Source organism: Carettochelys insculpta, chromosome 1, assembly GCF_033958435.1.
Source record: "Carettochelys insculpta isolate YL-2023 chromosome 1, ASM3395843v1, whole genome shotgun sequence".
Lineage (NCBI taxonomy): Eukaryota > Metazoa > Chordata > Testudines > Carettochelyidae > Carettochelys > Carettochelys insculpta.
In genome coordinates, this window is record NC_134137.1 from 175,664,891 (window position 1) to 175,682,920 (window position 18,030).

At 36.3% G+C, this 18,030-nt stretch overlaps 1 protein-coding gene across 5 annotated transcripts in view; it reads left to right on the forward strand.

Moving 5' to 3' along the window:
• BRWD1 (bromodomain and WD repeat domain containing 1) overlaps positions 1-17,631 on the forward strand; it is a 134,192-nt gene extending 116,561 nt beyond the window's left edge. For all 5 annotated transcript variants that reach the window (XM_074995962.1, XM_074995969.1, XM_074995974.1 and 2 more), the window contains 2 exons: positions 2,460-3,440; positions 12,210-17,631. In XM_074995962.1, coding sequence (XP_074852063.1) covers positions 2,460-3,440; positions 12,210-13,411 — 2,183 coding nt within the window. In that variant the 3' untranslated portion in view covers positions 13,412-17,631. The remainder of the gene's footprint in view (positions 1-2,459; positions 3,441-12,209) is intronic.
• The last annotated feature ends 399 nt before the right edge of the window (positions 17,632-18,030 follow it).

The following is an 18,030-nucleotide window of genomic DNA, read 5'->3' on the forward strand; positions in this document are numbered from 1 at the left end:
CGATCAATGTGATTTTATTTTCCTTTCTCATGGAACTGGATCTCTTAAACAATGCTCAGTGTTGGTCTTATTATTCTGGAAGTATATTTATATGAAACTACTCATGCAATGTATTATTACAGTGTTCAATTTAACTTGTACTTTCTTTCCACATTGTGGTAGTTAGCATGGATGACAAAATATGCTTCATTTGTGAAACATGTTTGTCTAAGTTGTTTCCTTTCATCTGGCAAATTTACAAATTATTTCACTTGGAACAGCTTACCTGTAGAGTTGTGAATGACTGAATTGTTGCATTTAATAATATGTACATTCTAGAATCCATAAATATGTATGTTCTAGGCTCTTCTTGATTGTCAAATGATAACTATAGCTGGATTATGTAGCACAGTGCCACTGTTAGGATTACCTGAGTGTTTCCTTTATGAAAGCCCATTTTCAGTTCTTGTAACTTGATGAAATGTTCACCTTTTTAGGCTGTTTTCTACCTGAGAGTGGTCGTTTTTATAAATGTGAGCAAATTACAAAGCCCCATTTATTTTTTAAGCAGCTCCTGCTGTTATAGAAAGAAAGTAGAAATCTTGCATGGATATATGGCAGTGTTCCTCACCGTTTTTGATGTCAGGAACCAGTCTGCTGATGTCTTGAACTGTCCGGGAAGCCTCAGGGATCAGTATCAATCTTCAGACTAGGCCTTGAGAAACACTTGATACAGAGTAACAGTTTCAAAAGCACTCCACTTTGTCACTTAAGTGTTTTTGACAGTGTTACCCCTGGACTTCATATTAGCTATACTTTTTAAAAATAACTCAGAGAAATATAAAGTGAAAAGGATAGTAGTGCAGTCACAGAACATTTTGAATAGAAATAGAAATATGGTGTCCCCCTATGTCCCTCTGGATTTTAAAATAAGGTTTTTAAGGTTTCCAGAGAATCCATGCTTCAGTAAGATATTTAAAAGCTCTTGCAGACCCTGTATCGTGGCTTGTCTACACACAGTTCCCACCCATTTAACTAAATGTGTAGATGTAAGCAAAACACATTTACACCAATAGGAGTGTTTAGTCTAGTGTGTTGCACCAATAAAAGTAAATCTGTTTTTAAACTGATGCAAAGAGGTGCAAAACCTCTGTAAAACTAGCTGTCAGGTTAGTCATCTTTGTGCAATTCAGCCAAGCTGTGTGTGAAGGCATATAATGAAAACAGTATTTGAATTATTTATTTTTGGGGAGATTTTTCAAAGGAAGATATTAGAGAATTTAAAGGTTGTGTAGTGAAGCACTCACATCAAGAAATGTCATGGTTTAAGGCTTTGTGTGGACACATTGTATATTTCCCTCAGAAATGTAGTTTAAGTTTTATGATCACCAAGGATACTAATTCTTTTGCCATGGAAAAATATGAAACGTTATTTTTACAGAGAATCTTGAATTTTTACATTTTTGTGAAAAAATAAAACCACACACACACAATAGAAACCCATTTATGCAAGCCTCCATTATCCAGCTCTCCATAATAATTAAATTAGTACTGTGGTTGTCAGTTCCAGGCAGTGAGGCTCTTGATTTCAGCTCTTTTTTCATTCTCCAGATTATCTGATCTGGCCCTGGTCTCAATTAGGGTTCCATTTAATATTGTAGCTAGAGAAGCTATAGCATTTCATTTTAAGGGTGGAAAACCATAGCTTTCTGAGATTTTTATCAAACAATTTTGTCTGTCATAGAAAATTAGGATCCTTGATGATCACTTAATATTATTTTCACATTTCTGAAAGTCCCTGTATTCTAGCACAAACTTGTTTAGTGTGTGAAAGAAAGTGCAAATGAATTTGAATAAAATTAACCCTCAGTGTTCAGGTTGGAATACGTTCAACAGCAAGTAAGACAATAATCATTTAAGTGCTCATGTACTGAGGACTCGCCTAATATCTTGGTGGCCTGAGAATCGGGAATGCAAAGGTGTTTGAAAGCTATCTTTAAATAGCCCTTGTGCCATTTCTGGTCTTGTGCTACGTGCAGATTAACCAAACTGCAACAAAACAAATAAAGAAAAAGTAATTTTTCATGCAGGTGTGTTCCTGAAATGGGGATGAAGAGATGGAATAATGTAGTTGGCCAAAAACATAATTGCTCTGTGCTGAATACAGTATGAAATAATACAGATTGAACCTCTCTAGTCCAGCACACACTTATCTGGCAACATCCGTAGTCTGGCATGATTTTAGTTAGCCGGACAGCCACTTATCATGGATGTGACCAAGTTTCCCATGGTCCCATAAGGTTTGTTTACAGCCACCAGTCCTGGCTCTCCAGGTTCCGTGCTGTTATTTAGCTGTAATTTACCCATAAATGACTTCAGAGAGCCCAATAAGCAGTGGAATATAAATGGCACTTGTTCAGAAATTTGTCTTTTGTTTTTAATTTAACAAATATTTTTAAACTTTATTTTTTACGTTATAGGATCTTTCTCTCAAGAGAATGGACATAGCAGAAGAGCTACCAGAAAAAGATTGTATGGGAGTGACTCTGAATATTCGAATGGGGCTTACAAAATAGTGAATGACAAAGATGATAGTCGCAGAAGAATTCCCCGCAAAAGTGCTGCTGTGGCTGCCAATAAGTTAAGATTAATGAGTGATGTGGAAGAAGAGATTTCTAGCTCAGAAAGTGTTGGTATTGGAAGCAAGAATAGAAAAGTGCCCCACCGCAGTGCTTCTGCTGCAGCCAGGAAATTATTACTGGATGGCTTTGAAGATGACACAGGTTTGAAGTCTGAGAGTGAAAAAGAACTAAAGGAACAGCATTCAAGGAGGAAAAATCTTTCTCAGCCTAGTTCATCCATGGTTAGAAGAAAATATATTAGTGAATCTGAAGATGAAAGTTCAGATTCTGATACAGGTGCAAAAATAGCACCAAAAGATAGGCAAAGTAATGGATATAAACACCCCTACAAGACATTCTCTGCTGAATTTCCTAAAATGAAAAGTCTCACAGTAGAATTCTCAGAGGAGGACACCAAAAGCCATGAGTCAGGGGACGAGAGCAGTCATTATGTGTCCAAGCAGTCAACTTCTGCACACAAACAGTGTACCATGAGCAACTCTGAGGATGAGGCAAATTCTTTGTCATGCAGGTCAACTAGTAAAATAATTAAGAAGATAACCAGTCAAAAATCTGCAACTCTTTTTTTCAAAAAAGTCTCATGTGATTTGAAGAACACAGCTGAGTCTAAAAGAGAATTGAAGGAGGATGAAAGACTGTCTGTGTCAGACGGTCCCATGCTCTCTGAAGCTGCAGGGAGCTCAAAATCTAAACATGGTGCCAGTTTCAATTGTTCTTCTAATTTAGAATCTGACACTGCTTCCAATAGCAGTAACTATAGCAATGCTACAAACACAAAAAAGAGGAAAAGAAAAGGAAAAACAAAAATCATTAGAAAAGGTAAAAATTTTAAAGCTAATGCATCTAAATCTGTTGTGTTGTCTAGACAGAGGAAACGACATAGGATTAATATGGATAATGACTGGGAGGATTTGGACAATGAAAAAATATGAGAGAGCTCAACACTCTAAAATCAGAACTAGAAATCAAGTAGACTGTGAGATATGACAAACGGGTCTAGGCATTGTGTTGAAACTGAGGGATTACAGAACATAAAGGGAAATCTATTCAATTTTTATACCACCATTGGAATTCATGATGAATGCTGGCTGTTCTTTGTTATAAGACTCAGGGAAAGTGTTTGTTTTCTGTGAAAAACTTAGTCTTTGTCATATTTCAGATTGCATTTGCTGGTCCATGTAGCAGTATGTAGCATCTGATGCTGAAATGTTTCATTTTGGAGCAGTTGGGGCTGGAAACTACCATCTTTCAAAACTAGCACAATATTGAGTGTTACTTCTGTTATGTGCTGTGTAAGAAAAGTGACTATGGCATACAATTTTAGAGATTTTAAAATCTCAGAGTGGTCTGTTCTAGCACCTATTCCTTGTTCTGGAGAGTTGATCTAATAGTAATTTAGTTTTATAATCAGTATTAAAATTAGTCAATAGGACCTTGAGATCACGAGTGAAGTAACAGTGACTTAAAGTAGAAAACTTATTTTTATTTTTCCAAATTATTTTGATTTTTGATGCAGTTGAATAAATAAGTACCATGAATTTAAGTTTAAATGATTTTATTTGACCGAAGGGTGTTGATTTTTATGAAGTGTTGCTTCCATGAGGTAAATTGGAATCTGCAAAACTGGTTTTGATTTTTGTTTTGATGACGGTGTTTTGCTACCTGTTTCCCAAAGGTGAAAATTTTGTTTCCAGGATAGCAATATGCTGCTATTTATTTGATGTCGTCTTTGTTGCACTCCTTTTTCTTACTACTTGTTTAATTTTTAAGATAAATCTTTTTGTCCAACAAATACAATGATTTCCCTTATCTTTTTCCTCCACATTTCATGGGATATTCTGTTTTATCCTGTGTTTAACCTGCGTGTTAAATCACATTTATGGTCCTTTACAGCAAAGGCACCGACTTTCCCTAAAGTGAGGGTGTTCTTGACACCCACTCCCATTGCAGCCCAAACCCCACCCCCATGCCAGCCATTTCTTTGTCCCAAAGCATGCCCCTTCCCAAGCATCCTGAATGCTGCAAAACAGTTGTTTGTGGTGGGAGGGAGGTGCTGGAAAGGAGGTAGGGAGTTGTTCTGTGGAGCTGCTGGCATGTGAGAGGCACTGGGGTGTGGGGGGAACTTGATTACTGGTAAGGGCCGAGCACTTGCTAAGTTTTCCCTGTAAGTGCTCCAGCCCCAGAGCATCCACAGAGTCAGTGCTTGTGCTTCATGGAGGTGTAGCATCTCATTGGCATACTATCAATAATGAACAATCCAATGTTATCTTTTCATTCCAATGTTCATTAGTCTAATTCTGTTTTTGCAGTTTAAAATTATTCTTGAGTTTAGTCTTCCTCTTCATTTTTCATTCTTTCTTTCATATGCACTTCCCTTTGCTAATTGAAAGCTAATTTGGGAATTTTCTTCGACGACTAGGCTCATCAGAATGACATTGGGATTCTCTGAGCCATATCTAATGTGTTACTACAGCTTCTTCTTTTAGGAGATTGAAGTTTCTTTCATGATTTAGCGAACTTAGACTCTTTGAATCTTAATGTTCTCTTGTCTTGCCCATTCCAAAACTGTCATGTAGACACTGGTCCCTAAAACTGGTCAAACTACATTATGTACCTTTCCATGTCTCCCAAAAAAGCTTGCAAAAAGTACCAGAAAAAACCCATGTGCTCAAGCAGATCTTACTTTAGTAAATTGCCACAGAAAAAGTTGCGTAAGTACTTTTCTTGCTTTTATCTTGCATTGTAAATGGGAGGCATCTATACCATCTTCCATAATGACAATAGTTCTTGAGCTCTGAGAATTTTCATGAGTTATAATACCCAGTGAAGGGAAATGAATCTACCATATGGAGTTGTGATGCATGGAATTTATATACGTATTCCTCAAAAAAATGTATCTCCTCTCTCAGCTTCTTCTTGCAGAGTGCTTTTTTTTTTTTTAAACTATACCACAGAAGGACCAGTCTCTTCCTGGAGAGGTCTGCCCTTCGTGAAGCCAGAATATATGTGGCTTTCCTCAGGGTTAGCACCCTATATGTATATGCAACTTCATGTAGTAATAAGTAGTGTGAGTAGGAGTGGGGGAAAAAGTTAAGGTATGTGTTTGCAGTAATTCTGAGTTTCTAGATGAAATAATGTTGTAGCTAGTGATTGTAAATAATTCACCAAATATTGAGTAAGGGACAAGTAAGAATTTGATATTTTATATTTTGTTAGACTGTATCATAGCTTTGCATAAATTATCTGTTGCCTTACTTCTGCAGTACTCTTCCTCCTTTTGGCACTCTCAGAATTGTTACTGAATTTAAAGTAACACACCATATTACTTTACTCAGCTTCTAAAAACTACTTTTTTTTATATTTGACACCGAACATGATTAACAATGAAAGCATAAAAAGATGCATTAAACTTCTCTGCCCACCCTGCCTGGAATTGGGCTTGAAGAGAGGGGGTTACCATCTGTATATGCTACTGTAAGAAATGAGATCCTGGGTTATTTGACAACTGAGGAAAGATGACCTGTCTTAAGAACTGCATTATAACAAGTTAAAATCTTCATGTTAGTTACCTTTTTTCCACATATTAAGTGTAACCAAAATAATTTTTGGACTAGTAAACATAAGAGGGGTATATGGTCTTATGATCACTGCGGTTGTAACAAAATTGTCAAAATATTGCCACTTTGTTCTTTCAGACTGACATTTTTCTTGGTTGCCGCATAACTGATTCTCTTGCACTTTACAGTGTATATGCCACCTCAGGCAGGTAGTTTTGGTATGATTTTGTGACATTAGGTATATGTTTACATGGGGTGAGAATCTCAGGAAGAAAGCCATTTTAGGCGTTCTGCAACTAAATCTGTTATTTTGACAGTTTTCCACAAGAAAACTTTTTGATCTTCTAAGATCTGTACAAGTACTAATTGCTGCCAAGTATACTAATTGATTTCTAACATTAATGAGAAATGTGTAAGAATTGCAGGTGGAGTAGATGATCAGTCACAAAATACTGCACTCTTGATTGTACATTGAACTTTAGATGAATAGGAGCTGTGTTGCCAGAGATACTTAGTAAGTCAGTCAGTACTTCGATAAGAATTGGCTTTATTTTCAGCATTCTTTGGCAAGTTATTATATCAAATGGCTGTTACCTGAAACTTGTTTCGTAAGTAGAAAATATTTGAATCCCATATGTAACTTACTGGCTTTGGAGACATGAAAAATTAATTTTCAAAGCATTTGAAGATATTTTTTTAATATTGTAAAAGGGAATTGCTAATTTTTATATAAAACATTACATCGAATTTGAATGTATATGTCTTGGTGGTGGAAAAGGAAAACAAAGTGATGTAAATACCACAATTTTTTTTCTGATTTAGGACTTTATGTATTTCCTATTTAAAAGAAAAAATACAGCTACAAAAGGCTATATGTTCAAAGGTGATCAGTTAAATATTTTTTTTAAACTTATATTGGAAAATTGCTAGCCATGACAACTGTGAAAAGCACTATAATAGATCAGCCAGCATTGATCTTTGATTTGTTTTCCTGGATAGGAGGGGGAATTGTTTTGCTGTTAGTATGAAAGGTGGATATTTTAACCTATCTGTCATCTTCTGCAGCTTGAAGAAAATCTGGTTTATAATCTATCATTTTTTTTTATCACGCTGGTTAAATTATAGCAATGTTCATGTTTTGTACTTTTATGTTCTTGGATTCAAAATGTTAATTTGTCTTCCAGTTTCTGATCTCTTAAATAGAGCAAAAATTCAAATGAATAATTGTCTCCTCTCTTAATGAAAGACTGCTAATCCTTCAAAAATTATACGATTTCTGAGTTAAAATTAGTTGGTTTATTTTAAAAGTTTTGTTTTGCAATGCAATCAGTTTTTAACAGCTAGATCAAACTGGCAATGATGAATACAGTGTTTCTAATAATGGATCAATGGTGCAAAACCTTTCCAGCAGTGAGGGCCACATTTGTGAAAATGCCAAAACCCTGCAGGTTCATCTAATTAGCGTTTTAAGTTACAAAGGATTTTAATTTGAGAGTTTATCCATCAAGTTGCCTGTTATCTAGCTTTCACTTGAAACACTTGTTATGGAATAATTATATTTTTATATACTAGTCCATTGCTCCCTGATACAACAACCAAACCATCAAAGTGCTAACAAAATAGAGCAGTATGATTGATGGAATTGTTTAGGTTTTTTGTAAGTTGGTGTCCCTTTAAATAATCATAGTATGTATAAGGCAACACAAATGGTCTGAAACTTCTAGCATAGCAAATGTATTGTTAACAGAAGAAGGGGCGGAAAGAGTTCAATGCTTCATGGGGCTCACCGCAACTGAAGCATAATCAGTTGTTCTAATAAGATCTGTGTTGAGAGTCTTGTGTAAAAAAACATACACCTCTTGGTACAAAGCTCAAGATGTGGAATCCACACATTCAGAATGAGCATCATTAAGGCCTTCAAAAATCAGTGGTGCCAATTTTAAAAGATACCAACCAGTAAATTTCAAATACGAGCTGCGCTATCCTTAAGCACCACATCAGCCCATGAGGACAACTGCTGTTTCTGTGCTTTTATAATTTTCCTGTCTTCTAAGTGGTTTTAACACCTCTATTGCTTTGTAGAAAATCCAGTGCAAAGAGAAACTACATGTATCTAGAGGAAAAAGTTAAACTAAATGTTGGCAATATTTTAGTGTAAACACACAAAGTAAAACTAGATTTCGAGAGATTTTATTTTCTCAAATATTTATTTTATATTAATTTGGGGTATTACTTACAGAAATATAATTATTTTCAGTTGGTATGTTCTACATTAAACTATTCTGTCCTTCAATAGACATCCACTGACAAATTCTATAGGAAAAAATTACACCCAGCTCTAACTAGATGTTACAGAATTATGATTCTTTTGAAAGCTCTGCAGCTATTGTGTTTAATGGCTTGGCTCAAAATCTAAATGCCGGTTCCAGACATTCTCAGGTTTATCTCTGTTGGAGTGCATAGACCACTGCTGGAATGGAAGGGGAGGTTTCAATATTTCATAGTCCCTTTAAAAAAGAAAATTGGGAGTCAGGGAGTTGTCCTGTTCTTGTCTGGGAAAAAAAGATGAATTCTTTGCGATGTCAAATATCAGGATGAAATTGGTGATTTGGACAATAAATTCTGTTCGCTGGATTTTCAGGGTACTGGTCTGCACAACAAAAGTCATAACATAGCAAATGATTACTGCAGTTTGCGCTATATTGTGTCAGTGCTTTCCATACAAGCATTTCTGTTTGTCCTGGCTGCACCATCATTTGTGGTAATGAGAGCAACATCATTAGGAGGTTTAATGTATCTACTCCCCTGATTGGTTTGTGTGAGTGGAGAAAATTTGAGACATTTTAAGTTTGTGGTATCTCCCAAGGAATTTAAGATTAGTGATACTAAATAACCGTGATTTATATAGGTCAAACCTCTAATCCGGATCTCTCTTGTATACCAAACTCCATAATCAAGCATGATTTTAGTTAGCTGGACAACCACTTACCCTGGGTGTAGCCACGTTTCCCACGGTCCCATAAAGTTTGTTTACAGCCACCAGTCTTGGCTCTCTGTGTTCTGTGCTTCTGTTTAGCTGAAATTTACCCCAACCTTAAGAGCACAGTAAGCAGTGGAAGTGTTGGTAACGTGGTAGAAAATACTAACCTCCCATTGTCTGGCAAATTCTCTCCTCCAGCACCAATCAGGTCCTGAGGGTGCCAGACAAGAGAGGTTCAAACTGTATTTAATAAGGGTAACTCTTCCTAATCCTTAATTTTTAGGTTTTTTTCTGAAATAGCTTTCAGCCCTATTATGGTTGTGACAAGTGCAGTATGTGAAAACTTTGGTAATTTGTTTCTATATGTTTGCTCTTTCCATGCCACTACATATAGTGGGCCAGGAGTGCAGCTCCTGGCATTAGCTAGGCAGCAGGTTTTTGTTCCCAGTCTCATTTTAGAAAGTGCCTTTAATTCAACTCCTAAATGGGCTTGTCCAGTGACAACAGGTCTGCAGTTCCTCTGACAGGAGCAGTTTGACTAATATAATAAAAAAGTATATTCAGTAATTCATAATGGAGACAACAGTTGTCCATCAGATGTTCTAATTAAGTGAATTAAAATTAATAAAATACCATGACCTAGCACTTTTGGGTTTTTCAAATTTCACTGTTTCAAAAAATTGAGAATTTGCCAATAGTCGGGGGGGGGGGGGGCTTGTCACCCTTGCTGTTATATATAATTTCCACCACAATTTTATACAAAGCTGTATTGAACACACAACACTTACTGAGCATGTGCATTTGCCAGAGTATGAAACACCTAATAACTAGAGCTCTGCATGGATACAAAATTTGTATTCACACCTAATTCACAAAAGTAGACAGCGTATAAAGTAGATATTCAGAGATTTGCACAGCTCTAAATAAAAAGTTGTATCCACTTCCAATCAATGATCCTCAAAAACGGTCCACAGATATGGATATCCACAGGTATAAAGCAGATATCTGTGGCTTTGGTCATGATACTTTTTCGTTTCTAGAGGTAAATTAGAATATAAAAAAATATTAATCCATAGAGCAATAGCAAATGCATAAATGACACATTAATAAGGACAAAAAGGGGTTTGTTCTTATTTGCTTCTTTGGGATATATAAATAACCTGAAAAATCTTTTCTGTGTTTTGAGCTCTTGGATTTTAAGTGTCTTTGAAATTATGGAATTTCATCAAATCAAAATAAACTGTGATCCCATCCTACTATGGAGTGCATCAGTGCAGTCCCCAACAGTTTCCTGAATGTATTACTCTTAATAGCTTAAAGATATTAACCTAGACTTTAAAATGAGACATGGCATGACAGAGACCATTAAATACTAGAATGTACTGATATAGTTAACACCTTAATTGTGTTCTATTTAATTATCTTTTTGTAGAAACTTAACCTTTTTTAGAAATTTTATACTTTTTTTCAGTTTTTTTTCCACATTCCATTCTTCTTTCCATCTCTGTCCATGCCTTCCTTTTGACAAACAAGACTGATATTTATCCGTTGTGTTCCTGGCACTGTAGTACAGTAAACTTTCATATCCCTCAGCCCTGGGACCAGGAGGTTGCCAGATATTCAAATATTCTGGATAATAAAGGTATAGCTAGCAATGTATAGCACTAAAGAAAAACAGATTAGATATTAAGAAACAATAATGTATGTGAAGTACTTTACCAACAGTAGTATTATACACTGTAAACTTATATTGTATTTGCTGTATTTGTTTACTTTCACTACACTGTACTTATGGAAAATGTAATCAGATTTACTTATGGTTAAAATGCTGTTTGAGAGTTCCGGATGATAGAATGCCAGATATGAAAGAGCTTACTGTAGCTGGGCACCTGCCACGTATGAACTTAAAAAGATGTTTTATCTTTCTTGCTTCACAGCCTGTAGCATAACAAGCACTATGAGGTTATAAGACCTCTTACATGCATATATGTGTTTGACTCTGGTTGCATCTGCACCAGCAAAGTTTTTCGAAAGATTTTTCAAAAGAAGGGGACTCGTTTGAAAGATCCCATGGAGCGTGTACACACACAAAGCATTCTTTCAAAAGTAAACCGAAAGAATGCAGTGCTCCTTTTGAAAGCGCTCTTCCACTCCTGTTTCAGGAAGAGCAGCTTCTTTCAGAAGAAAATGTGTGTAGATGCTCTGCAAGGCCCTTCTTGAGAAAGAGCAGTCCTCATGGCATCTGATTTTTCAATTCCTAGCTCATTCTTTCAAAAGAGTGAGGGTTGTGTGGACACTCTCTTTAGAAAGAGATGGCTCTTTTGATCTGCTTTTTTGTGTGTGGACACACTCTTTTGAAATAAGTTCTTGCAGAAGATCTCTTCTGAAAGAGCTTCTTTTGAAAGATCTCTGTAGTATAGGTGTAGCCTGTGTGAAGAATTTGAGAGCACTAAAGAAATGAGTTATGCATTCAGTTCTGAAAATGGTAAGGCCTGTGATCGTTTCTCTTGTACATGATAGTTCCATGATCCAGGTTTGGTTTGTAGATTTGCTTTTGTTTCCCCCTGATCATTTATACTGTGTATGCTGTCAAAATTCTTCTGGTAACAGAATTTAATTTGTACTTTTTTGCTTTGTGCATTGGCAGAACAAAATTTATTGCGGGTTCACGAATATGTAATAATTTCTTTTAAAGAGACTCATTTGCAATAGAAAGAATGATAGTTTTAAAACTACGCATAGATATTTAGAATCTGGAGATCATTCCCTTGCTTGAAGGTAGGTACTGATTTTGGATTGACTGTCAATGTGAGTAAAGAATGTCGCTTCCTGTTCTCACTTACCTCAGAAGTACAATCTTGAAAGTTAAAAGGATGTCAATGACCTCATCTTTTAAATAATTGCCTAAGGTTTGAGAAATGCATAACATTTATTTAAAAAAAAAAAGTCCATGTACATCAGCATTAGTAGTAAAGTAAATACCAAAGAAAATACTGATTTTAATAGAAATTTATGTGTTTTTAAAGGAACTTTTAAATCTTTATCTTGTAGACTCAACCTCTGAGGAGATTGGACAAAACACAAAAGTGCTCAGGAGCAGGATATACATGAATGACTACAAAACATATACAGTGTTGAATAGTGAGACGTTAAGTGCCAAAACTGTTGGGAAAAAAACTCCACGAAGAAGTGCTACTTTGGCTGCTAATAAAATTAAGATAATGAGTGATGTGAAGGAAGAGCTTTCCAGTTCAGAAAGCGCATGCATTGAAAAGAAGAGAGAACTGCCTCATTTGACTGTGTCTGCTGCATGCAAGAAAAAGCTAATGCACAGCTCTACAGTAGACACTATTTTCAGGTCTGAAAGCAAAAAAGTAAAGGAGCATACCAACAGGAAAACATTTTCTGAGTTGAATTCAGCTGCTACTGTAAGAAATTATATTAGTGAGCCTGAAAGGGGAAAATCTGATTCTGAGCAAAAGATGCAAGTGACACAAAAGAACAGGCGTAGTCATGACCGTCAGCAGCCACACACAACTGTCCATGCGACATCTCTAAAAATGAAAAATTCCACAATAGCAAATTCAGAGGATTCCAAAAGTGATAAGTCAGAGGATGGGAGGAGTCAGAAAGCTTCTGCTCAATCTACTTCTGCATGCAAACATCATGCAGTGAACAATTCTGAGGATGAGGCAGATTCTGAATCAAGCAAGAGAAAAGGTAAAAAACCCAGGGAGGTGACCAGTCAAAAGACTGGGACATCTTTGAGAAAAGCAAAAATCTTGAGTTACGCAAAGGATACAGAGTCTGAAACACGAGATCGGGAAGATGGAAGAAGTTCTTTGTGTCAGCAGACTGATCCTGCTGAGGCTGCAGTTATTGGAAAATGTGGATCTGGTGCCAGTTTAAATTGCTTTTCCAATTTAGAATCTGAAACAGATTCCAGTAAGAGTAGCTATAGGAATTCCACAAAAACAAAAAAAAGGAAAAGAAAAAGTAAAGTAATTAGGAAGGGTAAAAATTCAGATTTATCTGTGTCTTACAGAAGGCCCCAACGAATCAAACGTCCTAAACTTAATCAAGAAAATGACTCTGAAGAGGTGGATTACACAAAATATAAAAGAGCAAATCGACGTTCTAAAATAAGAACTAGAAATGGGGGTAGAAGGACTGTGAGATATGATGATGGTGGTGGTGATGATGATGATGATGATGATGATAGAGGTCTAGATTACATAGTATGTCGAACGTAACCTTAAAAGAAAAAGCCAGTCCACATTTTTGTGGTAATAGTGCTAGAATTCATGGTGAATGCTGGCTGTTTGTCCTACATTTCAGGGAATATATTTATATTTTTCTATGAAAAAGTTACTAATGTAAAGTCATGACTCTCCTTTTCATATTTTGACTTGCACTGGCCTGCCCATGCAGCAGCATTTAGCACAAATGCCAAAATGTGCCTCATTATAGGGGCAACATTTTGTCTTTAGTGGTATTTTACTACATATAGCAAGAGTTTAAAGTACAGTTAAATAACTGGCAACAGGTTAATAGCAGTATGTTGAGTATTATTATGGGTGCTGCAATGTGCTACTACCTGGGCCTTATATTATAAGTGCACTCAAGCAGAGTTGATTTAAACAGCTCTTAATGTATGAAATCTCATGCAACAGTAAAAGACTTATATATATCGCTCTACGTTATAAACATGATATGCCAACATCAGTAATAACTACATAAATGATAACTTGAAATAGTACAGCTTTTAAAATGTACAGTGCTACACTATTGAAAATACACAACCTGAAACAACTAGTAATGGCAAAGATGTATTTACCATTTTTTTTAATAGTGTTGGTGAGAACAGGATTTGCTGATAGGTGGTACTGTCATTTTTAATATGTAACTTCCATGCTGTAAATTTGAGACAAAATGCAGGTGAACTCTTGGGCCTAAGGGTTTTTGTCTGTTTTCTTTATATATATGTATATAAAAAGAAAATGTGCTGTATATTTTTTAAAAGCTTGTGTATTTAAAACTTGTTTTATCTTTTAAATTGGTGAAAAGTTGAGACTCAGAATATTATTTCACGGGTTTTTACTAGGATTGCTCATCTGCTCCTTTAATTTAAAACTTTGAACTTAAAAGTGCCTCATTATGCTAAATTGATAAACCACTCCAAATTCTGATGTTTAAGTTGTCATTGTGGAAATTAAATTGATAATTTAAATAATTTGAATTTATTTATTGCATATGAGGCAAGAAAAAGCAGAGTTGGGCAATTGTTAATGAGATTAATATTTTTTCAAACTAAATATGTAGTTCTGCATCAGAGTTTTTGGGAAGTGATATTTAAATCCTTCTCAGTGACCTGATATATTGCAGTGCAGTAAGAATCTCAGGAAGAAAGATGTTTGTGAATCTGCTGATAGTATAAAAACTTTTCTTAATTATAATTTTCCAGTGGTTCTCCTTTGTATCCCAAGTTCTTTCAGTTAGTTAAAACACTGATGTTTTGCTATCAACACTTAACCATTTACTTTGCTGTAGATGAGTGCTGCCCAACATGTAGGGTATAAGAATCAAAAGATGTTATTTCAATAAGTTCAGGGGACTACCATGTTTTTGCTCTTTGCACTGTTCTGGTGGTACAGAGATAGTGGATGCCATCCATAAGTCCATTCCTGTGGATTCCTCCATTGTGGAGTTTGTTCCTCATGGGCCTAAGGCACAGGTGGCACCTGTATCTTTCTCCATGTTCTGTAACTAGCCACCTGCATTGAAGATAAAGGAGGTCATGTTTTGGGTATGGCAAAGTGGCTGGAAGATTAGGCTCCAGCTATTCTAGCTGGCAAATGGTTGCTTGAGAACGACACTGAATTAATAGAAGTTGGAACAGTCCCGAGGTTGCTCCAATCTGCACTACTGCTGAAAGCAGAGGATCAAGGGTTTTGGTTTCAGCTTTTCTCACACTGCGCTCCTGCATCTCATGAGCTAGTTAGTTGTGACTCTGAGGAGCTATCTTTTTGCTAGGTGCTCCCATTAGGAACAGGCACAGCTGGTCAGTAAGCCTAATGGAAATCTAATTTATGCTATTTGTGCCCTAATATTTTGTTTCTTTTCTGATTAAAATATAGCTCTTAATATATTTGTATAAGTTTGTGGGTTTAAATTTCTCGTCTTTGTCTCTGATTTCGTAAGTGGAGCAAAGATGCCAAAGTATGTACCAGATTGCCTATTGAGACCGTTAGGTATTTTAATTATCCAGTAGTTTAGAAATGCTGTTATCAAAAAAGGTAAAATATTCACTTCATTTAAATTCAGTTGGTTAAATTTTGCTGTGGCTGCTTTATTGGGATAATCAGTAGTTTCTGAAGTGTAATAATTACCAGTATTGAAGTAAAATCTTGAGGACATAAGGAAGCTTCAGCCATCTAATTATATAAATTAAGTAAGGTTGTTAGGGTTTTATTTTCAGCTTTGACCTGTAATTTTTGTTTAGGCCTAGATTTAAAGGTACCACTTTTAAAGTTCACATTTAGTACTTTCAAGGGAAGCATACAAATAAATTACAGGTTCTGAAACAAGCCTAAAGGATTGAGAACAAACTCTGGCCCACTGATGCATTCAAAGGGCTCTCATTCCATGCATGTGTGGAAAAATTTGTTTTTTCAAAAGTACTGTTTTTCGTAAGTCAACTTGGATTCTTGTTACGCTATTTGGCAATTATTCTCATATACCCCTCCTATTCAGTGGGAGGAAACAATATTTTATTCTAGTACCATATGCCCCTGGATGCTATTTGAGTTTATTATTTGTAGGCAGATAGAAAAGGGTTCTGATTGCAGCATTTTAAAAGATAAGTAGAATTATTTCGCACTGTTATTTCACAATCTTCAACACCTTCCAAAAGCAAACAATTCCTCTTTCACAACTGACATTTGTAGGTGAACTGCAGGGCTATTTCTAATTATTTTAAGATGTAACTATTCTGAGAAAGCAACTTGCTACACTGCTGAAGACTATTGATGTAACTCAGCAGTTGCATGATAATTGCAGAATTCACAACTCAACTTGGAGAACAAGGGGAGAGAGGAACAGAGATGTCTCAAAAGTCAGTAGTTCATCCTGTGGCAAGCTATGGGCAGAAAAAAGATGTTGGAAGTCCTGTTTGGGCAAACAGAACTTTTCCACAGTGCATGTCTAAGTATGTTATGAGCAGTAAGCATTAACTGATTAATTTTATGGTTTAATATTGCCCCTGCCCAGAGCAGTAATTCTCTCTACTATGCATATTCATCTGACAAAAGAAGGTTGACTGTAAGATTGAACATCTATCATGAATCTATACTGGGAAGCTTCCCCACAATCTAGTTATTCTGTTTCTATTTGTATAATATTAACTTACATGTGTTTTGTCTCTTCTGTCACAAAATACTGTTTTTTTCCAGTATCCCCCTTTGAAACATTAGGGTGATGCCTCTTCAAGCATAGGAGAGAGTGAAGTCTTGTGCACATGGCTCAGTCCTGCTGTGTGGCTGTTCAGCAATCCTATTTTATGTATTAGAAAACTAGTTTCTAAAGCTGATCCTCTCTCCTGTCCATTAGAGCAAATGTGTTGGTGCTGAGTTCCCCCAAAAGGAACACCCTTCAGATTCTTCCTGTTTAGCCCCTTCTCATTATGGACGAGCAAGACAAAAACCCAGTGCTAGGAGACACAGCTGCTCGCTCCCCAGGGACTAATTATGTGACAAGAACTCTGGAATGCTGTCTAACTCCTTAACTGTCCCCTCTGTCCAAAAAAATCTGCTTTTATGAGGCTCCACCCTGCATTTGGTGCTAAGGAGATGTTAAAGAGCATCTTCTAGGGATGACATTTCCAAATCAGCATGCTGAAAGAACTTACTTCCAAAAGTGCTAAAAGCACTGACTGAGGAATCTGTCTTAAGGATGTTAATTTTTATTAAAACCTGAAATACTGGGTAAATACCAGAAGACGAGCAGAGCCGTACTGTGCCAATATTAAAAAATGGCAAGCAGGATGACCCAGGTAGTTACGGACAGGTGAATCTGACATCAGTTCCAGCCAAAATAATAGAAATGCTGACAGGAATTCAATATATACAGGGAAAGATGGAAGGAAATAGTGAAAGAAGCATCAGACATCAATGATCATTCAGCCCAGGGAGGAGGAGGAAGATTCAGTAAGTAAAGAATTTAAAGATATAGTTAATGTCAAAACTGTTTTATGTAAATTGGTATAAAAGTTCACTTTTTGAGATTACAGATACAGTTGGTAACAATACACACACAGTAGAATACTTAGTTTTAAGGCATTTGAGTTAGTATACAACATTGATTACAAATAGCACCGTACAATAGTATGGTTACTACTATGCAAATAGTCCAATATACCCGCACATTTTAACTGGGTTAAAAACTGATCAGTAGAGCCTAACATTAATTAAATGGATGTGTTATAATGTAGTTCCTCAGAGATCTGTCCAATATTTTGATTAATGATTGAGAAGTAATGTGTAGTCATTGTGGATTAAAATTAGTGGATGACCCATACATTGAGTAGTAAATTATAACGATGGCACCATCACAAAGTGATCTAGATTTCTTGGTAAGTTTGGCCCTACGCAAGGAGACATACCTAAGAACAAAAACACAGGTCATACCTGCAGAAATGGGGACTGTATACTGGTCCAAAAATGAGCAAAAAGATCTACAGCAGGGTTGGGGAACCTATGGCCAATCGGGCCAGTGAAGCTCAGGGCTCTTTCAACGTCCACCTGCCCACCAGTGTCAGGGAGCCTGGACTGGTGCTCCAGCCCTGGATCCTCACTGTGGTGGCAGCCTGAGCTTT